General features: G+C 41.2%; 1 protein-coding gene across 6 annotated transcripts in view; it reads right to left on the bottom strand.

Moving 5' to 3' along the window:
• Window positions 1-263: 263 nt before the first annotated feature.
• Window positions 264-23,327, bottom strand: part of FAM131A (family with sequence similarity 131 member A) — an 81,273-nt gene continuing 58,209 nt past the window's right edge. For 3 of the 6 annotated variants that reach the window (XM_056565661.1, XM_056565662.1, XM_056565665.1), the window contains 4 exons: window positions 7,827-7,920; window positions 3,318-3,500; window positions 2,745-2,873; window positions 272-1,482 (listed from right to left, as the gene is read on the bottom strand). In XM_056565661.1, coding sequence (XP_056421636.1) covers window positions 1,079-1,482; window positions 2,745-2,873; window positions 3,318-3,500; window positions 7,827-7,920 — 810 coding nt within the window. In that variant the 3' untranslated portion in view covers window positions 272-1,078. Of the gene's footprint in view, window positions 1,483-2,744; window positions 2,874-3,317; window positions 3,501-7,826; window positions 7,921-8,079; window positions 8,873-15,074; window positions 15,156-23,327 lie in introns of those variants that run through there. The other 3 variants (XM_056565660.1, XM_056565659.1, XM_056565664.1) reach the window with 3 other exon arrangements.

The raw sequence follows: 23,327 nt of genomic DNA, 5'->3' as shown, positions 1-23,327 counted from the left end.
CCAGTGCAATAAAAACATAAAAAAAAACTAATAAAAGGTCACTCAGCAAACATACATTATGCTATTAAAATGTTACCAGAATGTAACAGCTGTACTAGGTACTAACCTGCTAAAAGCAATGAAAGCAGGTCTCTTTAGACTATGAGTGAACAAGAACAAGGTTATACAGGTTATATTAGAAATGACATATTCTGAGTTATTGCTCACTTGTTATTCCCTACCGTTAATACCAACAATTAAATAAAAAAAACAACTATATGCTTTATATATATATATATATTTTTTTTTTATATATATACACAGCCGGTCATATATTTTCATAGACGCAGGAAAATGAGTTACAAACTTTTGATGTTACCGCACAAGACCTTCCAAGAGCAGCAAACAGACACGTACAAAATGCTAGAAAAGAAGGGTCTCCCCTGCACAAAGCATGCGCCCACAGAGCCCACAGGGAGGAGGGTCCCCACAGTGTCACCGGAGCTCCACAAGTCCTTGTACAGTCCTGAGGCTGCACTAATGTTACAGAATCCATGCCATCTCCACATGTTCCTCCTTGGTACCTGAATTCTGTAGTGCTGAGAGAACCACAGAATTGCGAGTAGATCAGGGAAATGACAGGGACAAGCCATGTTGCCACTGTTCCTAAACCAGAAATTACCACCAACACAAAAATCAGGCTGAAGGTGGCATCAGTTGGAGTTGTCATAAAGTGGGATGCAAGACATGCAGACAACAGCTTTAAGGCCCTCCACTCAACCGATGCCCTAGGGCAGGATCATGCAAAATAGACCAAACAGGCAATTAAACGTAGGGATATAAATGAAAAATTATAAAGAAATTACAAAAAAAAAAGTAAAAAAATAAATAAATAAAAATATGGAGAAAAAAAAATTAAAAGAAAAAGAAAAATCAAGATGGTACAAATTAACAAACCATAACTAAGTATATTGAAAATATATGGTTTTATGAGTTAATGCCCTCTGGTTAGTCCATGATTCTCTGAAGTCAAGTGATACTGTAATTCAGAAAAAAAAGGGAGACTGGGACAGTGAGAGGGTGGCAGTTTCATCTTAGGTTAGGGTTGGTCCTCCTCATCTTCTTCTAGTGATACAACACCAGAAGATACCACATCAGAGCCCTTCCTACGCAAAGTGAGCACCCCAGTACCCCGGTTTAGTGTAGGAAAAGAAAGCAACTCGTCTTCACTTGGACTTAAGCAGGACTCTGAAAAAGACACAGAGTATGAAGAGTCCTCACATTCCAAATCTTGGAGACGATCATATGGACCTAGACCTGACTGTGGTTTTATGAGTAAAGACTCTTCCACAATCTGAGCTGGAGACCCCAAGAGCAGCTGTTCCTCATCTAAGCTGCACAGACTGGAGCAAAGAGTTTCGGGAGACAGGGTGCGTGAGGAGTCACTGTCACAGCAGCATAAACGTGAAGACACCATATCCTTCTGTACTGGACTCAGGAAATCTACAGATTAAAAAAAGAAAAAAACATATTAATATTTCTTAACAGATAAATCTTCTACATTAAAGGTTATGTCCATCTTCACAACCAAATTTTTCTTATTGTCCTAATAAATTTAAAATACTGAAAGCTGGTTCATCCTTGCTAAAGCCAATACACAGGGTTATAGGTATACAATGCATACCCTGTGCATTGTATTTAGTGCGGGCGAACTGGCTGTCTATTTTTCTTTAATTTAAAAAATTCCTATTGTTTTGTTTCTATAGCTCCTATGCAGACTTAGTGTCTCCTTGGTAACAGACAGCAAACAAATTCTGTGTAGTGTAATCCTGCAGTACTCTCATACTTTCTTCAATTTGTCATTTACTTTGTGCTAACTTAAAAGAAGTAGAAGACAGATGGAAGGGAATAGGACTGCAGAATCAGACTACACAAAGTTTATCTATAACCAGGAAGTTTGTAATCAGCACCTAATGCAAAGTTGTTGCACATTCCAGTCTATATATACACAGACAGAATCAAAAAATATATTTGTAAAAGGTGGACATAGCTGTTGTGCTTTATTGGAAAAAATGTATGTGGTGGCCGCTGCACCCCATATTTAAAAAGTGCCGTTTTAGCCTGCAGCAGAAAAGGCTAGTCTCACCCTTATTACTCAGAGCAGACTGCATGGTCATATTTGTGTCACCTTTGAAGAATGAAATCATGATGCAAGAGCTAGTGCCACTGATCATTGCAGAAGCAGCACCTTACTTGTTTTCCCAGAAGCATCTTATTTAGATTCTTATGCTATGTTTACACTACGGAATGTCCGCACGGAAAATCTTCATGTGGACATTCCGTAAACTGCGGGCGCTGACATAAACCATGCCGGTGTTAGGATCGCACAGGAATGCACCGTTTCATAGACTGGTATGCATTCCGTGTGGTGTCCACAGAAAGAATGAACGTGTTCATTCTTTCTGCGGACACAGAAATTTGAATTTCTGTGCCGGAAATATCTGGTATGGAAATTCTGCCGTGTGCACAGTGCAGCAGAATCCCATTGAATTCAACGGCACTCTACTGCAGCGGAATCTCAGTGCCGAAATTTGGCACACACATTCCAACATGTGAACATGGCCTTAGGCACATGCCAGTGATCAGCTGGCGAACGAGCAAATGTTTAAAGGAAATCAACGTTTGTATATCGAAATAACCCCTTTATCTATGTATTATGAATCTATGTATTCATAATAAAGGTACATACACATGCACAGACTGACCTGCAGGCTGGGAATGTTCCATAGAAGGTTGCAGATCCTCATCATAAGAGTCATCTGTGGAGTCTTCGCCATCAATTGATGACCAAGCACGGAGTTTAGCTTCTGCTATAGCAAACTGCTCAGCTACTCCTGGGAATATACGAAAAGTGGAGGGAGGAGGGAAACAGGGAAAGCGCAGAGAACAAGAAAAAAGCAGCAAAGACAGCAGTGTCACATGGTTAAAAATGTTAGAATGCAATAAAAAAAAAACAGTGATAGGATAACGGAAAAGAAATCGAGAGAAAGCAAAGGGAAAACATCATGGTGCAGTATGAAGGGAAAAAGAGAAAAGAGAAAAAAGTAAGAGAACAAACAAAACAGTATTAAAGTAGTTTTTGAGCAGTACAAAAGGAAGGATTTTGAGAGATGGAAGTAGCATGTAGAATAAGACAACAGTAGTAAAAGTGATGTAAAGTCAGAAGCAGCATAAAAAAATAATGGGCAGCCAAGAGAGAGAGCACAGGAAATTAAGAAGAATAAGTGAAATATCCCTTCATACATTTAGCCATTATTTGTTCTCATATTTTTTCTCACCTGCAGCAAACCTGGCTTCCTGTTCTCCTTCACTTAAATGTGAGTACGAGTTAAAGTGAGTCTCCAAAGCAGCAGGATTGTCACTGGGTTTGCTCCAGCCCTTCCATTCAATGAGATGAGCCACTCGTCCCTGAGCCATTGCTGTAGGCTTGGTCACATGATCCTTTACCACCTGTGAGATTCCTGGTGCATGGAGAGAAGGCAGAGGACCCAGGTGTCTCAGTCTAATTATATGCATATAAAGCATTGTGTTTGTTTACAGCCATTTATACCTATGAGTATTCACATCTATGTAATCGCGTGCCCTTCTATGTTACTTGTCAAGTTCAGTGAAAACAAGGTTAACTAAACATTGACTGCAATCTAACCTATACCATAATATGTGTCAAACAAGTCTTTGATGGCACTAATAAACATTTTGTACTAATCACTGTATTCAGAGATTGGTCAGGGTTACACTGCACTTCTCTGTAGCACTATTGGATGTCCGGGCAGTATATCTGCACACACTCACTTATTTATTTCCATTTTGTCACTGTGTCACTTTTTACGTGTTGTGTGTTCACAGGATTGTTAGGATGCGGTAGCCCTTCTGGGTGTCCCTCCTAGGAGTCTAGGGGAGGTGTGTGTGGCCATTAGGTTCCGCACCTCCCTGCAAAAACCCTGGATACTCCTGCATGGGCAGGGTACCGACCGTTATAGGCTCTGCGGACAGATACCTTGGTTGCCAAGGGGGATGCCAGGAGCATTTGTGGTCCCTTAGTAGCTTTGGCGAAAAGGGACATCAAACCTGGAACCTTGCAGGTGCCTTTTGGTCCGGAGGCGAAGGGTAAGGTTTGTTGGGGGGCCTCTCTCCTGTCAGAGAAGGACTTGCGATAGACCGCATCCTTTGTGCACGTTTTTTTAGTGTAACACGTGTGCACTTTTTCTTGCACCTAGGGTGATTCGAGAGCACTACAATATTAAGTGCCAGCTCTAGTCCACAACATTGCAAGAAATCCATAGGTAAAGATTTACTAATCTGTCTGTAACCAAAACAGCCTTATTTTGCCAATAAGAATGAATCACAGCCCAGCTTTTATTTTCCCTGAGCTTGTTAAAGGGTTACTCCGCTCCTAGACATCTTGATAGGGGATAAGATGTCACATCGCCGGGATCCCGCTTCTGGGAACCCCCGGGATCACTGCTTCGGCACCGCTCTATCATTACTGCACAGAGCGAGTTCGCTCTGTGTGTAATGATGGGCAATACAGGGGTCGGAGCATCGTTACGTCACGGCTACGCCCCTCGTGATGTCACAGACCGCCCCCCTCAATACAAGTCTACGGGAGGGGGCGTGGCGGTCGCCACGCCCCCTGCCATAGACTTGCATTAAGGGGATGGGCTGTGATGTCACGAGGGGCGAAGCCATGACATCACGCTGCTCTGTCCCCTGTATCGCCTGTCATTACGCACAGAGCGAACTCGCTCTGTGCAGTATTGATAGCAGGGTGCCGCAGCGGAGATCCCGGGGGTCCCCAGCAGCGGGACCGTGGCGATCCTTTGGAGAGGGGATAAGATGTCTAGGGGCGGAGTACCCCTTTAAGCTATGAAAACTGTGATTGGTTGTTATGGTCAAAATTAGGCTGTTTTGGTTTCAGAAACAATCTCTATTGAGGAAGGCATATTAATAAAATTTAACTTTTAATAGACTAGTTAAAATAGAGCTTGGACCAACAACACAAATAAATAATTGTGATAGTAATATTAGACGTGCTAATCAAACAGTGGTGAAGATTAGGCACAGAAGTGAGATGGGAACAGGTATGTGAGGGGATAGTCAGTGAGTATGGGCCATCAAGGATGTGATCCTATTTCTAAACTCACCCTATATCTCACCCTAGACCTCCCTTCTTGGCAAGTGTTGCATCGCCCTTAGAAGGGCGGCCCCACACAGGAACCTGACCCTAGGATTTCCTTTATATATCCCTAGATTCCCTACGCGTTTCTTCTGCTTGTATCAGCAGAGTCCTCAGGGGAAACAATTGGAGATATTATAGCTTGAGATATCCAAAAGAACAAAGATCAATAAATACATATGGAATTGAATCCACACAAATATCAATTAGGTCCAGTGAAGAGTTGCGGATGCACTATTCCGCATGGGTGCATCATACGCAAAGAAGAAGAAATGTTTCTGTTACCACTGTTATAAATAACAGTGATATTATAACAGAAACCAAAGAGAAAATAGTGATCTCTCCTAGTGTCAACTTATTTCTAAATATGCCCTTGGTGATGGGACAATGCAGTCTATTTTTCATGCACAAGAAAATAATTGTTAGACACTAATTAAATTATTCAAAAGAACCCCCCAAGGTACTCACGATACCCAACATTTCAGGGTACGAGTACCCATGGTATAGGGGGACTTGAATATCCGACCGGGCTGATGTTACCTAAGATGAACAGACAATGTGGGTACAAATACATTAGTCCCAAATACAAAAATTAAACCCATTGCTGTTAACAAGACCAAGTATTCCAGTTCAAAGAGTGTTACCTTATGCCTGGTCTGGAGATAAGACTAGGTGAGCACTGTGGTGCTCCCGGTGGAGAGATCACCGCTCTTGCCGGCTCAGTGGTAGCGGGCTGAGCGGTAACTACTCGGAGACTCGCTCCGAGTTAAATGACGTGCGGCGTCTGACGTCACATCCGGATAGGAGGATCAGGTGCCGCGCTCTAGCTGCCGCGTCATAGCTGGGCGCGGCCAACTCCCGTGGGTAGTTACGCCCACGGGAGTTGCTGTTCCTCCGTACTATTAACCCGTGTAAGTGCCGGTTACTATACAAAGAAAAGGTATGTATACACAAACTCATGCAGGGTCATCCCTGATTGAATTGAAGACCTAGCACACTGGCAAGCGGGATAGGAGAATACATCATGATATGCTAAGAAGGGAGGTCTAGGGTGAGATATAGGGTGAGTTTAGAAATAGGATCACATCCTTGACGGCCCATACTCACTGACTATCCCCTCACATACCTGTTCCCATCTCACTTCTGTGCCTAATCTTCACCACTGTTTGATTAGCACGTCTAATATTACTATTACAATTATTTATTTGTGTTGTTGGTCCAAGCTCTATTTTAACTAGTCTATTAAAAGTTAAATTTTATTAATATGCCTTCCTCAATAGAGATTGTTTTTGATATATATGCGGGGATTACTTTATAGGGGGTCCAGTATCCCTTTACTGTATACTGGTGATTTTTCAGTTGTTTTGGTTTCAGGTAAGGCTGGGTTCACACTACGTTTTGTCCCATACGGGAGCGCATACGGCAGGGGGGAGCTAAAATCTCGCGCTCCCGTATGTCACCGTATGCGCTCCCGTATGTCATTCATTTCAATGAGCCGGCCGGAGTGAAACGTTCGGTCCGGTCGGCTCATTTTTGCGCCGTATGCGCTTTTACAACCGGACCTAAAACCGTGGTTGACCACAGTTTTAGGTCCGGTTGTAAAAGCGCATACGGCGCAAAAATGAGCCGACCGGACCGAACGTTTCACTCTGGTCGGCTCATTGAAATGAATGGCATACGGGAGCGCATACGGTCACATACGGGAGCGCGAGCTTTTAGCTCCCCCCTGCCGTATGCGCTCCCGTATGGGACAAAACGTAGTGTGAACCCAGCCTAAGATTGATGATTCTGGACTAATGTACTGCTTTGGTCTGCAGTTGTAGCTCCATGTAGCTGCATTTACAATAATGATCTAATACTGGGAACTGAGTCATGTTCAGGAATAAAGAGGGAAGTAGCTCCCCTGTAATCACATGCCAATCTTTTCAGCACAGATGGAGAGATTTATCAAAATCTGTGTAGAAGAAAAGTTGCCCATAGCAACCAATCAGATTGCTTTTATTTTTAACAAGACCTCTGCAAAATGAAAGATCCATCTGATTGGTTGATATGGGCAAATGGTCAACTCTTCCTCTGCACAGGTTTTGATAAATCTCCCCCCAGATTTTCTGATCCATGAAGATAATGGGAGAGATTTATCAAAACATCTGCAGAAGAAAAGGGGAACAGTTGCCCATAGCAACCAGATTGCTTCTATTATTTTTAACAAGGCCTCTGAAAAATAAAAGAAGCTATCTAAATTGGTTGCTATGGGCAACTGTTCCACTTTTCCTTTTGCACAAGTTTTAATAAATCTACCCCAATGTGTCTCCCATCCAATTTAGTTAGACACAACTATAAGGGCATACAATATAACCACTTTAAATAGAACTGTGCAATGTTTGCATTGTTTGGTTCTATATAATACTAAACAAAACAACACAATGAGGATTTTTTGCTGTAGCAAAAAAAAAAGAAGTAATTGAGGTAAAGGAATTAATTTTTCAAGGAAACTGGGAGAATAACACCTTTACAGTCAAGAGTTATGACACATATCCTATAACAGAAATCAAACAGTAACAATGAAAAATATTCATAAACCTGCAAGAGACTTAACTCATAGTAAACTCACCGTGCAGAGAGGAGCGAGCAAGAGCTGTGATTTCATGAATAGTGAGGGCTCGTCGAGACTTGGGTAACATTTCACCAGTGTCTTCAACATGTAACTATCATAAAAGAAACATGTTAGCAAGTAGTAACAGATATCCTGCCTGTATACTGCTCTACAAAAGATACAGGGAGAAGGTTATATAGCTGCTTAACACAAATATTCAACAAAGTAAAAGACTAAAAGTGATGAGAGCAGCAATGCAGCTGTTGCTTACAGGTAGTGTTTCATCTTCCAGATTCCCTGCCATAGTGATATAATAGAGTTACAGGGTAACACAGGGGCATTTGTCAAGTAACAGAGGAGGATTGTTGTTATTTCTTCCCTTCATCCAGTCAGTCACAAGGGCAGAGATTCCGCTCTCCTGAAGACTGTGTACATGGAAAAACACATCCTCCAAGTTCTACCATGTGACACATCCCTAACAAATGCAGCTTTTAAAAAATAAAAAGCGCTTACGGTCTGAAAAAAAAGCCCTCCTTTGAGCTGTGAGCATTGTTTCTGGGGAAGTCATATACACAACCCCCATCAGTCCACTGTCTCCATTCATTAGTGCTCTATGAAGGGTAACATTACATATAAGAGTACAGCAATTAATCAGCTGTCTTCCAGGCAATGCAGGGAGTGGAAGCAATGCTGTCACTGGTCACCAGAGGGGACATCTTTTCATTTTCTCTGAACTTCTCTCATTTGAAAATTAAAGAAAAGTTCATGTTCTGAACTATTTCAGAGGTTAAAAGTCTACACGTCACGTTTTTTGTCTCCAAACATTTGCTCCATACACTTATTGGAACGGGGTGATGCTGGTCCACTTCAGAAATGTAATGCAATAATATTGTCTACATAGGTCAGGTTTCTTGCTAAATAGCTTATGGTTTGAGTGGGTAATGTGCCTCCTTGAGGAGATACCCATCTGGTATTGGGAGTCTTATATACCAGGCAATGGTTTCTGGGAATAGAGAATGCAAATTAGGTATAATCCAGAAGGAACATTTCTGGCTCTCAATTGCTACCTACTGGAACTAGCTATCCTATAAATCAATAGCCAACTAAAAAAAAAAAACTGAAACATTGGATTAGCATTCAAACCAGATTCTTCTTCAAAATGAGTCATATTTCAAGGCTCTTTTTTGAGGGGTCACACATTAATTTACATAGGGTAGGTACCACAACAATGCCCATTTTCTTCTTCTAAAGATGGCTAATTTGTCTATGGCCTATGTATATGGCTAAAGCAGTGTTTCCCTACCAGTGTGCATCCAGTTGTTATAAAACTACAACTCTCAGCATGGCATAAACAATGCATATATCTACTAAAAGGTGTAACACCACAAGTGGGATTGAATGTACAATTTATTAGCCGGTACATGGGAATGAAAAGACTATGAGGGAACTCCAGTTAACACAGTGCAAAGTAGAAAAACAGAAAATAGTTAGATGCACATTTAATAAACTAACAATGCTGAAAATGGAATTTACACCCTGTACCAAATGATTATGCTAAGTCTATTTAAGTGTCACAAAGATTCAATATTTTGGATGGTATTGTGTCTCGGGGCTCTTTGATCACTGAAAACAATCTTGAACACCTGTGATAATTAGATTGCCACTTGAACCCAATTTAAGGAAAAACTACTAAAGGAGGGTGTTAAACATTATTAAGCAGACACCATTTTCAAGCAATATGCGGAAGAAAAAGGATCTCTCTGCTGCCAAAGAGTGTGAAATAGTTCAATGCCTTGGACAAGGTGAAAACATTATACATTTCACGAAACTTAAGCGTGATCATCGCACTATTAAGAGATTTGTGGCTGATTCAGAGCACAGATGGGTTTGTGCAAATAAAGGCACATTGAGGAAGATTTCTGCCAGATCCATGCATCGGATCAAGAGAGCAGCTGCTAAAATACCATTACATAACAGTAAACAGATATTTGAAGCTGCTGGTACCTCTGGAGTCCCACGGACATCAAGGTGTAGAGTCCTCCAGGGTCTTGCAACTGTGCATAAACCTTCTATTCGGCCACCACTAACCAATGCTCACAAGCAGAAACTGCTGCATTAAAGGGGTACTACCGAGCTGATAACTTATTCCCTATCTAAAGGATAGGGGATAAATTGCCTGATCGCGCGGGGTCCCGCCGTTTGGGACCCCCATGATCTCGCACGCAGCACACCGCTCTCATCAGGCCCCGGAGCGAACATCCGCTCCGGGTCTGATGACGGGGTCGGTGATCGTGACGTCACAGCTCCGCCCCCCTGTGACGTCACGCTCCGCCCCACAATGCAAGTCTATGGCAGGGGGCTAGACAGCTGAGGCAGGGGGCGGAGCCGTGACATCACGAAACTCTAGCCCCGTGATCGGCAATCATCAGACCCGGAGCGGATGTTCGCTCAGGGGCCTGATGAGAACGGGGTGCTGCATGGGGGTTCCCAGCGGCGGGACCCTGCGCGATCAAGCAACTTATCCCCTATCCTTTAGATAGGGGATAAGTTGTCAGCACAGTAGTACCCCTTTAAGTCCTGTTCACTGATGAGTGCTGTGCAACCCTGGATGGTCCAGATGGATGCAGTAGTGGATGGTTGGTGGATGGCCACTCTGTTCCAACAAGGCTGCGACGTCAGCAAGGCAGTGGTGGAGTCATGTTTTGGGCTTGAATCATAGGAAGAGAGCTGGTCGGGCACCTTTATCGACCCCAAAGGTGTAAATATGACTTCTGCAAAGTATGTGGAGTTTCTGACTGACCACTTTCTTCCCTGGTACAGAAGGAAGAATTATGCTTTCTGTAATAAAATCATCTTCATGCATGACAATGCACCATCTCATGCTGCAAAAAAATACCTCTGCATCAATGGCTGCTATGGGGATAAAAGGAGAGAAAGTCATGGTCTGGTCTCCATCCTCCTCTGACCTCAATCCTATTGAGAACCTTTGGAGCATCCTCAAGCAAAAGATCTATGAGGGTGGGAGGCAGTTTTCATCCAAACAGCAGCTCTGGGAGACTATTCTGACATCCTGCATACAAATTCATTGAATTGAATTGTATTCTGAAAAGTTGATAACATGAGAATTATCCTGACTGTTTTTTACATCAATTATTTAGGTAAATGAGAAAAATATAATTTGCATAATAATTTGGAACAGGGTGCATTTCTCAGTATTAAATTTAAATGAATAAAAGAATGATGTACTTTTGGAATCATTCAGCAAGATCAAAACGTGGCATGTTAATTATGGGACAGGAAAAGCCAGTAATAAACTTAGAGTGTGGAAACAACTATAACACCAAAACACCATCAGTGTGAAATAGTAGAAGCATAGTACTTAAAGGGGCATTAGAGGAAAAAACTTATTTTTATATCAACTGGCTCCAGAAAGTTAAAAAGATTTCTAAATTGCATCTTAATCTTTATCCTACCAGTACTTGTCAGCTGGTAAAGTTGAGTTGTTCTTTCCTTTCTGACAACAGTGTTCTATGCTAACACCTCTGCTTGTCTCAGGAACTATCTGAAGCATTAGAGGTTTGCTATGGGGATGTGCTCCTACTTTGGACAGTTCATGAGACAAGCAGAGGTGTCAGCAGAGAGCACTGTTGTCAGAAAGAAAAAATAACTCAACTTCAGCAGCTGATAACTACTGGAAGGATTAAGATTTTTTAATAGAAGTCATTTACAAATTTACTTTCTGGAGCCAGCTGATATATAAAAAAAGTTTTTTTTCCTGGAATACCCCTTTAACATAGTCAGATGGTAAAAAGTTTCTGAAAATGAATACAAAGAGAATACAGTAATGGCCGTAAATGTTGGCACCCCTGACATTTCTCTAGAAAATGAATTATTTCTCACAGAAAAGGATTGCACTAACACATACTTTGCTATACACATGTTTATTCCCTTTGTGTTTATTGGAACTAAACCAAAAAAGGGAGGAAAAAAAGCAAATTGGACATAATGTCACACCAAACTCCAAAAATGGGCTAGAAAAATTATTGGCACCCTTAACTTAATATTTGGTTGCACACCCTTTGGAAAAAAATAACTAAAATCAGTAGCTTCCTATAACCATCAATAAGCTTCTTACACCTCTCAGCCGGAATGTTGGACCACTCTTCCTTTGCAAACTGCTCCAGATCTCTCTTATAGGAAGGGTGCCTTTTCCCAACAGCAATTTTAAGATCTCTTCACAGGTGTTCAATGAGATTTAGGTCTGGACTCATTGCTGGTCACTTCAGAACTCTCCAGCGCTTTGTTGCCATCCATTTTTGGGTGCTATTTGATGTATGTTTGGGGTCATTGTCCTACTGGAAGACCAAAGATCTCGGACGCAAATCTAGCTTTCTGACACAGGGCTGTACAGTGTGACCCAAAATTCTTGATGCCTTGCACGCATTCAATGCCCCCCAGTGCCAGAGGCAGCAAAACCACCCCAAAACATCATTGAACCTCCACCATATTTCACTGTAGGTACTGTGTTCTTTTCTTTGTAGGCCTCATTCCATTTTCGGTAAACAGTAGAATTAGGTGCTTTACCAAAAAGCTCTATCTTGGTTTCATCAGACCACAAGACATTTTCCCACAGAAGGATTTTGGCTTACTCAAGTTCATTTTGGCAAAATGTAGTCTTGCTTTTTTTTATGTCTCTGTGTCAGAAGTGGGGTCCTGCTGGGTCTCCTGCCATAGCATTTCATTTCATTTAAATGTTCACACTGACACTGATGTTCCCTGAGCCTGCAGGACAGCTTGAATATCTTTGGAACTTGTTTGGGGCTGCTTATCCACCATCCGGACTATCCTGCATTGACACCTTTCATCAATTTGTCTCTTCCGTCCACCCCCAGGGAGATTAGCTACAGTGCCATGGGTTGCAAACTTCTTGATAATATTGTGCACTGTGGACAAAGATTAATCTAGATCTCTGGAGATGGACTTGATATTGGAGATGGAGATTGTTGATATTTTTCCACAATTTTGGTTCTCAAGTCCTCAGGCAGTTCTCTTCTCCTTTTTCTGTTTTCCATGGTTAGTGTGGCACTCACAGACCCACAATGCAAAGACTAAGTGAACCTCTCTCCTTTTTATCTGCTTTCATGTGTGATTTTTATATTGCCCACAAATGTTACTTGCCCCAGGTGAGTTTAAAGGAACATTACATGCTTGAAACAATCTTTTTTATCCACAATTTTGAAAGGGTGTCAATTTTGTCCAGCCCATTTTTGGAGTTTGGTGTGACATTATGTCCAATTTGCTTTTTTTCCTCCCTTTTTTGGTTTAGTTCCAATACACACAAAGGGAATAAATGTGTATAGCAAAATGTGTTACTGCAATCCTTTTCTGTGAGAAATACTTCATTTTCAAAAAAAAATGTCAGGGGTGCCAACATTTACAGCCATGACTGTATATACTGTACTTGTGAAAAATTATAAATCTAGAACAAATAAGGTCATTTAACAAACTGGGATTACTGGATAAAGACTATGGACACATTTAAACAGGTTTCATTAAAATTTTGCTTGGCTTCTCTTCTACAGCCTGCATGTTTTCACACACTGCGCAGAGTGAAGTCTTTCTAGGCAGTTCACAAATTGGCTTAGATGATCGTTCATGATAGAAAAAAGAGAAGCTAAAAACTAAGCCACCAGATGGCAATCCTGACAGATTTTTTAATATAAACCCATGGGAAAACTATAATAAAGCACAATTTAATAACAGTAAAAAACACTTCTGCTATACAACAGTCAAGCTACAAAAATTTTTAAAAAAGTGGCTGCTGATTAGATTCTTTACTGATTACTGATTAACCCATTAACCCATTACTGATACGCCTTTTTACAGTGGGGTCAAAATAAACTGGCAGGGGTCTCCAACCCTTATGGTAAACCCTTTACATGCTGCAGTTAAAGTGCTAACCGAAACGTGTAAGGAGTCTGTGGGGCACTTTCACCTCTTTGGCAGCCTGATAATGAGATTGTTGGATATCTATTGTAGCCAGGGGCCTTCTGAATAGATGTGCAGTATATTATATAAGCAATCAGAAGACTGCATGTGAACATGTCCTAGTGGGATGGGTTGAAAAAAGAAAGTGACCACATGATGAATTGAGTAAATTTAAAATGTAAAAAAAAAAAAAAAAAATGTTTTCCCCATAATTCCCTTTCAAACAAAAGTTAATCAATGAAATCTCTGAACCCCAAAATGGCATCGTTAAAAAGTGAAACCTGTCCCACAAAAAAATAAACCCTCGTTTAACTATATGAACAACAATTTTACGGATCTTGGTAGGCGGCAATGAAAAAAATTTGGAGGGCAAGTCAACACTCTGAACTCTTTGTCAAGTTCCTCAAACTCTTCAATTACCTTGTGGTCTAATTCTTATGGTCATGTGCTCAATGTAGGTGCTTCTGGTAGTGTACACAGGTCAGCAACCCTCTGATATGTCTGTGGCTATAAAGCCCCATAAACAAGTAGATGTGATGTACTTGGTGACGTGACATTTTTCTATCAAAGCCAGATATTTGTCTGCACAGTACAGTGACTCTTCTAGACAGGCTAGCTTTCTCTCCCCATGTTGATCAGTGCCCCTTGTGCACTCATAACCCTGCTGCCTGTCCTTTGACTACATTAGGCAGGTATTCAACACTGCACAAGAGTGGTCAATTTATAAATTCTGACTCAATTGTTTAGCCATCACAATTCTTATGCTTACCTATTTTTCTGGCTCTCAACAGATAAACTTAAATTGACTACTTACTACTGTCTACTTACTACCTGTCTAATACATCTTGTCCCTCAATATGTGCCAATGTCGCTACATTATCAATGTTACACAATGTACCCATCATTGGTCTTAATTTTATGACTGATCTGAGTAAGAATATATGGTTAAATTCTAACGTTATTGAAATGGGAAAAAGCAGATTACTTTTTACGAGGAGGAATAACACGCTTTATACAGACATTATAATAATCATTTTACAGGCAGTGCAATGAAGTAAATACTTTTTGATGATTATGAGCGTACACTGAATGCCCCCAATTCAAGCCAGTTTGGTTTCCTAAACTATGAACCCTCACCTACCCTCTTTATATAAAAAAAAAAAAAAGCAGCACAGAAACTAGTCTTTGTGCTGAGATGGAGTGGTGGGCACAAAAGACAATGGCACAGACATATAAACACGCACTTCAAATACTGATCATGGAACCCAGTGCACATACCACTACCCCAGAATTGCCCAAACTTTTGGCTGTTCCTCTGGTCTGCTGCAGATCTTCCCAACTCAACACACACGCGTTGCTCTGTTAGGGAGAAAGAGGAATGTATATAGTGCTCTGCGATGCAATGTGCCAGAAAGACAGAAAGGCAATTCATGCTATGCAAAAAAGGGGGAGCACAACATGCGCTGCACTTTTCCATCACATACAGTTTTATAACAGGTGGTGCTCACTCCAATCTCCCCCTCCTTCCACCTACTCATTGCGAGCCAACATCAACAAGGTGAATTTCTATGGAAACCTCAGCATGAAGAGAATCTCCCAGGATACAAAGAGAACACATCAGGTGGAGGGGGGAGAAAAATAAATAAGGGGGAGATAAAGCAAAGAGAGGGAGAGGAGGGGGAGGAGGAGGGGGTTGAAAGAGCAGGGAAATAAATGTTCCCTTGTCCCAAATCAACAGGCGCTTTGCATTGAAAATTAGATTTTTTCTTTTTACAAGAACCCATACTGCTAAAAAAGTAAGCAAAGGCAAGCAGCATTCCCGGGCAACCTGCCTTATTCACCAGCAATTTCTAAGTAATCACCACAAAGCATGCTAGAAGGCTGTCACTAAGAGTCAGTGCAGGTAACAGATGTGCAAGTTATTTCTTGACTTGGAGCTTATTATTACCTTTTAAATTGACATCATCCTTTCTTTATCGTATGATAAGCCTTATAAAAGTCGAACACAAGGCAGTGTAGCACAGGCTGTCAAAAAGATGCATTAGAATCTACCAGCACCACATTATGGAATGGTCACTACTCAGTATAGAGTCTGTCTATAAACACATGCCCAAATGTAAAGAGAAATTTGTAAGTACAGTTGTTATTGTTTCATAAACTAGATAGCATTGTACCAAAAAGATGAACAAACGTTGCTGTCTGCTTTTCCATGCAATTATGCTGTTATAGGATATATATATATAAACTGTACCTTTCCTGGAGATGGTGGTTGCCAAACTTATAAAATCACCTTTTTATTTTTGAGCCAAGTGTCAAAGAGGTGGGGCTGGGTTGCTCAAGTGCCACAGCTTGTCACACCTCCTCTTTCAACCCCACCCCATAGCAGCTCACTAATTGACTAAAAGAGACTGTTGGGGGTGAGAGTGAGGAGGCGTGCCAGGCTGTGGCACTTTAGCATCTCAACCCAGCCTCCTTGACACTTGTCTGGAACACACCATCTGCTCCAGAAAAGGTAGTGTTTGCTTTTATTCCCTAACAGCTATCTAATGATGTCTGCAGCTCTTAGCAGCAAATAGAGCTGACATAGTCCCATTAAATAACAAATACAACCACCTAAATCTTATGGAATAAGAACTTCATTAAATGTCATATCAGGCTATTTAGCTCTCTTATGTCTCACATTATGCACTTTCATGGGTATTCTATTATGGCTCTGTATAAAATGAAGCCGAAATACAGCCACGTGCATAAGGGCTGTAGAGTCGATAGATAAATGTTCCAAATCCGAGTCCGCAATTTTTTTTTACTTCCGACTCCCCGACTCCTCTGTATTAATATGCGAATGTATTAAAGTTTAAGCTAACAATCGGAGTTTACAAGTTTTTATAGCCTTAGCTGAGTGACAGCAGTTTTTCCAAAGGTTTACAGCTTCAGTCTTGAACTATTGACCCTCCATTCCCTTCACTTATACAAGTGTCTCTAGTCCTGCAAAAAACATATTTACTTAATCCCTTATCAGTGAGAGGCTAGGTTAACCATGGGTTCCCTGTTACAGCAGAACACAACACTATGGAAAGTATAAGTATTGCCTCTCCTGCATTGTGTCCCATATAGTGAAGCACATGAAAAGCATGCTTCTTCATGGTCACTTAAGATGTTTGAAGTCATTAATTATAACTTTTTGTGAATTGGGACATTCAAACTTGCTTTTTTTCCCCATTCGAATCTAAATTTAGTCAGAGTCGGTGCATTGTTTGACGACTCCGACTCCAGGTTCCCAAAATTTCGTCCGACTCCACAGCATTTCTTTTTATATCATGCTTGGGCTGTACATATGATGCATATGTTTGATAAATAGTATATACTCTAAACTGATCAATATAGAGATAGATTTCTTTGAGTTAAACTTGCCAAAAGACTGTCCGCATGTTTTATATCCACTCCTGACCTGGGCTCAAATAATAAAAGGAAAAATAGTAGGGATGTGCTGAAAATGGTCCAAGAATGATGTTTTCCGGTCAAAACTTGGTGGGCATGGCTTACCAGCCTGCGGCAGAAGGAAGAAGTGTGTGTGGCTGAAGGCATAGGAGGCTTGTAGAGGTAGAAAGATAAGAGATGCAGTGAAAGTGCCCATCACCAGTGGAGAGGAGGAGGCAATGGAAAAGTTCAGTGGAAGTGCCAAACACGGTGAGCTTTGCAAAGCTCTAAGGTAATCCTGCTGTGGGCGAAATGAGCCATAGCTGTATCAGCGTCCCCCACAGATGTATTGGCTGCCCTGGTCCCTAGTGCACCACTAAAAATAATTAGTGTAATACCAGCTTTTATTTTTAATTTATTTCAGCATAACACTGCTACAATCTTCCAAAATGGCTGTATGCAAAGATTGTTTAAAGGGTTACTCCGCCCCTAGACATCTTATCCGCTATCCAAAGGATAGGGGATAAGATGTCTGATCACGGGGATCCCGCCGCTCTCTCTCCTGCAGCACCCGCTTGTCATCAGCTGCAAGGAGCAAAGATCGATCTGTGCTGATGACTCACGACAAAGTGGCCGGAGTATTGTGACGTCACAGCCCTGCCCCCTCATGATGCCCCGCCCCCTCAATGGAAGTCTATGGGAGGGGGCGTGGCGGGAAACATAACCACGTAGTATGGTGGCTTCTTGTGTGCTCAGAAATGCTTTTGACTTGATAAAGGGATATCCTATGATTTTGCATCTGCATCACTGGACTAATACGACTACTCCAAATTAACTCCTTAAGGACTCTCTTTTTTCCGTTTTTGCACTTTCATTTTTTCTCATCACCTTCTAAAAATCATAACGCTTTCAATTTTGCACCTAAAAATCCATATGATGGCTTATTTTTTGCGCCACCAATTCTACTTTGAAGTGACATTAGTCTTTTTACCCAAAAATCCACGGTGAAACGGAAAAAAAAAATCATTGTGCTACAAAATTGAAGAAAAAATTTCATTTTGTAACTTTTGGGGGCTTCCTTTTCTACGCAGTGCATTTTTTGGTCAAAATTACACCTTATCTTTATTCTGTAGGTCCATACAGTTAAAATGATATCCTACTTATATAGGTTTGATTTTGTCGCACTTCTGAAAAAAATCATAACTACATGCAGGAAAATGTATACGTTTAAAATTGTCATCTTCTGACCCCTGTAACTTTTTTATTTTTCCGCATACAGGCCGGTATGAGGGCTCATTTTTTGCGCCGTGTTCTGACGTTTTTATCTGTATAAATTTTGCATTGATCGGACTTTTTGATTGCTTTTTATTCATTTTTTTATGATATAAAAAGTGACCAAAAATACGCTATTTTGGACTTTGGAATTTTTTTGCGCGTGCGCCATTGACCGTGCGGTTTAATTAATGATATAATTTTATAGTTCGGACATTTACGCACGCGGCGATACCACATATGTTACATTTTTATTTACACAGTTTTTTTTTTTTTAATGGGAAAAGGGGGGTGATTCAAACTTTTATTAGGGAAGGGGTTAAAGGGGTTGTGCGCTGCCCTCATTTTCGGAGCTCCGCTCACAGCGTCCGGAAGTTCATTACTCCGAACGCTGTGTGCGGGCTTCCGTGTTCGTGGCCGCCGGGCGTGAGGTCCCTCGTGATGTCTCGCCCGCCCCCTCTACTAAAGTCTATGGGAAGGGGGCGTGACAGCGGTTGCGCCCCTTCCCATAGACTTTTGTTGAGGGGGCGGGCGAGACGTCACGAGGGGGCGGGCGAGACGTCACGCCCGGCGGCTGCGAACATGGAAGCCCGCACACAGTGTTCAGAGTAGTGAACTTCCGGACGCTGTGAGCGGAGCTCCGAAAGTCAGGGCAGCGCACATCCCCTTTAAATGACCTTTGTTAACTTTATTTTTTCACTTTCACTGCACACACTGATCTCTTATGCTGATCCCTGCAAAGCCATAGCTTTGCACGGATCAGTGAGATAGGGGCTCGATTGCTCAAGCCTGTAGCTCAGGCTAGGAGCAATCAAACCACGATCGGACGCTGCGGAGAGAGGTAAGGAGACCTCCACCTGCGTCCCAGCTGATCCAAACTGAGCTGCCGGGAAGCGTTTACTTTCGTTTTCAGACGCGGCGATCAACTTTGATCGCCGCATCTGAAGGGTTAACAGCATGCAGCACAATGATTGGTGCCGCACGCTATTATTAGCCCAGGGTCCCTGCTATCATTAGCAGCCGGGACCGACCCAGTGTGATGCGGGGTCACGGCGTGACCCCGTTTTTCACACAGGGACCGGGCTCAGGGTGTACAGGTACGCCCTGAGTCCTTAAGAGGTTAACATTATATATATACAATCTCCATCCTTCCCTGGAGTACCCATTTTAAAAACTGCAATGATTACATCTTGGTGTTACAGGAAACACAATTGTTGCATTCAGTAATAAGTGGCATTATCAAACAGTGATGCTGCCTCTTTCAGGCATATGAACACCACTGGAGCTGGACCTGACACTGTGGGCTGCTGGCAGCTGAATGAGGAAGGCAGCAAGAAAAGAGAATGAGAAGGAGTCTGACACTTCTACATCCCTCCTTTCCACCTAAGGCTGCTTTCACACTATAAAGTTCTTCCGTTTTAAAGAGCCGTTATAATGTTCCGTTATGAAAACTCTTAAAAACGGCAATTACAAAATCCCATACGGCCGTTACAAAATCCCATTAAAGTCTATGGGATTTTTACATTATCCGTTTTAACCTGTCATAGTCCGATATTAATAAGGGAGGTAATTTTGTGACGGGAGAAAAATAGTGCATGTACCGTTTTTTCTCCAGTCACAAATAACGTCAGTTATTAATAACGGGCTATGACGGGTTAAAACAGATAATGTAAAAATCCCATACACTTTAATGGGATTTTGCAACAGCTGTATGGGATTTTGTAACAGCTGTTTAAGGGATGTTTTTAACTCCTTCAGGATGAAGGGCATACCTGTACGCCCCTCGTCCGTTCCCGGTGTTTAAAGAATCACACCGGATCGGTCCCGGCTGACGATAGCCGGGACCCTGGGCTAATAGCGTGCAGCACCGATCGTTGTGCCGCGCGCTATTAACCCTTTAGACGCGGCGATCAAAGTTGATCACCGCGTCTAAAAATGAAAGTAAACGCTTTCCTGCAGCTCAGTCGGGCTGATCGGGACATTGTGATAAAATTGTGATGTTCCGATCAGCTAGGACGTGAACGGAGACCCCCTTACCTTGCTCTGTCGTGTCCGATCGGCGTTTGATTGCTCCAAACCTGAGCTACAGGCTTGAGCAATTGAGCCCCTATCTCGCTGATCTATGCAAAGCTTTGCAGGGATCAGGGTAAAAGATCAGTGTGTGCAGTGTTATAGGTCCCTATGGGAGCTATAACACTGCAAAATAAAAATAAAAAACGTGAAAAAAAAAAGTTAACAAAAGGTCATTTAACCCCTTGAATCACCCCCTTTTCCCATAAAAAAAACTGTGTAAATAAAAATAAACATATGTGGTATCGCCGCGTGCGGAAATGTCCGAACTATAAAAATATATTGTTAATTAAACTAAATTTAAATTAAACTGGACGGTCAATGGTGTACGTGCAAAAAAATTCCAAAGTCCAAAATAGCGTATTTTTGGTCACTTTTTATATCATGAAAACATGAATAAAAAGCAATCAAAAAGTCTGATCAATACAAAAATGGTACCGATAAAAACTTCAGATCACAGCGCAAAAAATGAGTCCTCATACCGGCCCATACACGGAAAAATAAAAAAGTAAAAGGGGTTAGAAGATGAGAATTTTTAACATATAAATTTTCCTACATGTAGTTATGATTTTTTTCCCAAGTACGACAATATCCAACCTATAAGTAGGGTATCATTTTAACTGTATGGACCTACTGAATAAAGATAAGGTGTTATTTTTACCGAAAAATGCACTGCGTAGAAACGGAAGCCCCCAAAAGTTACAAAATTACATTTTTTTCTTCAATTTTGTCGCACAATTAATTTTTTTTTCCGTTTCGCCGTGGACTTTTGGGTAAAATGACTAATGTCACTGCAAAGTAGAACTAATGGCGCAAAAAATAGGCCATCATATAGAATTTTATGTGCAAAATTGAAAGCGGTATGATTTTTAGAAGGTGATGAGGAAAAAATGAAAATGCAAAAACGGAAAAACCCTGCGTCCTTAAGGGGTTAAGGAATTTCATAACAGAACATTATAACGGCTCTTTAAAATAAAAGAACTTTAGAGAGTGAAAGCAGCCTAAGTTGCTGAGCACACTGTATGGGTTAGCAGTTATAGTTTTTTCTGTTTAACCCCTTAACGACACAGCCCATATTGGCCTTAAGGACACACAACATTTTATCTTAGCATTTTCGTTTTTTCCTCCTCACATTCTAAAAATCATAACTCTTTAATATTTCCATGCACAGACCAATATGAGGGCTTATTTTTTGCGTGACCAATTTTATTTTGCAATGAAACGTTTTATTTTACTTAAAATGTATGGCAAAACAAAAAAAAGGATTATTTGTGTAGGGAAATTTAAATGAAAACTGCAATTTTGTACATTTTGGAGGGTTTCGCTTTCATGCTGTACACTTTATGGTAAAATTTACGTTTTCTTTATTCTGTGGGTCAATACAATTAAAATGATATCCATGATTACATACTTTTCTATTACTGTACTGCTTTAACCCCTGAAGGACTCAGCATTTTTCAGTTTTTGCATTTTAGTTTTTTTGTCACCTTTTAAAAATCATAACCCTTTCAATTTTCCACCTTAAAATCCATATGATGGCTTATATTTTGTGCCACCAATTCTAATTTGTAATGACATCAGTCATGTTCCCCAAAAATCTACGGTGAAACAAAAAAAACTAAAAAAAAAAACTTTGTGCAACAAAATTGAAAAAACAAAAATGCCATTTTGTAAATTTTGGGGGCTTCCGTTTCTACGCAGTGCATTTTTCGGTAAAAATGACACCTTATTTTTATTCTGTAGGTCCATACGATTAAAATGATACCCTACTTATATAGGTTTGATTTTGTCATACTTCTGGAAAAAAATCATAACTACATGCACGAAAATGAATACGTTTAAAAATGTCCTCTTCTGACCCCTATAACTTTTTTATTTTTCCGCGTATGGGGCGATATGAGGGATAATGTTTTGCGCCGTGATCTGAAGTTTTTATCGGTACCATGGGACCAAAAATAAGCTATTTGGCATTTTGGATTTTTTTTTTTTACGCGTACGCCATTGACCGTGCGGTTTAATTAACAATATATTTTCATAGATCGGACATTTACGCACGCAGTGATACCACATACGTTTATATTTAGTAACATAGTTTTTTTTTTTATTGGAAAAGGGGGGTGATTCAGACTTATTAGGGAAGGGGTTAAATCACATTTATTAACACTTTATTTTCACTTTTTTTTTTTTTTTTTGCAATGCTATAGCCACCATAGGAGACTATAACATTGCGCACACTGATTTCCTACACTGATCACTTCCATGCAACAGCATGGTGTTGATCAGTGTTATCGCCGCTCGACTGCTCCTGGCTGGATCTCAGGCCCGGAGCAGTCATTTGGCAATCGGACAGCAAGGAGGCAGGTACGGATCCTCCTCGCATCCTGCAAGCTTTTTGGGGTGCCACGAACTGAGCTGCCAGGAAGGTTTCACTTTCACTTTAGACGCGGTGATCAACTTTGATCGCCACATCTGAAGGGTTAATACAGGGCAACACCGTAATCGGTGATGTCCGGTATTAGCCGTGGGTCCCGGCTGTTGATGGCCGCCGGGACCGACCCGATATGACGCGGGGTCACCACGTGACCCCACGTTCTATCACGGGAGCCAGAACATGACATAAAATATACGTCCTGCGTCGTTAACCCCTTCCCTCTTTGGCAATTTTTCATTTTCACACTTTAGTTTTTTCCTCCTTACCTTTTAAAAATCCTAACCCTTTCAATTTTGCACCTAAAAACCCATATCATGGCTTATTTTTTGTTCCACCAATTT

This window comes from Hyla sarda, chromosome 3, assembly GCF_029499605.1.
Source record: "Hyla sarda isolate aHylSar1 chromosome 3, aHylSar1.hap1, whole genome shotgun sequence".
NCBI classification, from domain to species: domain Eukaryota; kingdom Metazoa; phylum Chordata; class Amphibia; order Anura; family Hylidae; genus Hyla; species Hyla sarda.
The sequence above is the reverse complement of the archived record's forward strand: the minus strand, read 5'-3'. Positions and strand labels throughout refer to the sequence as shown.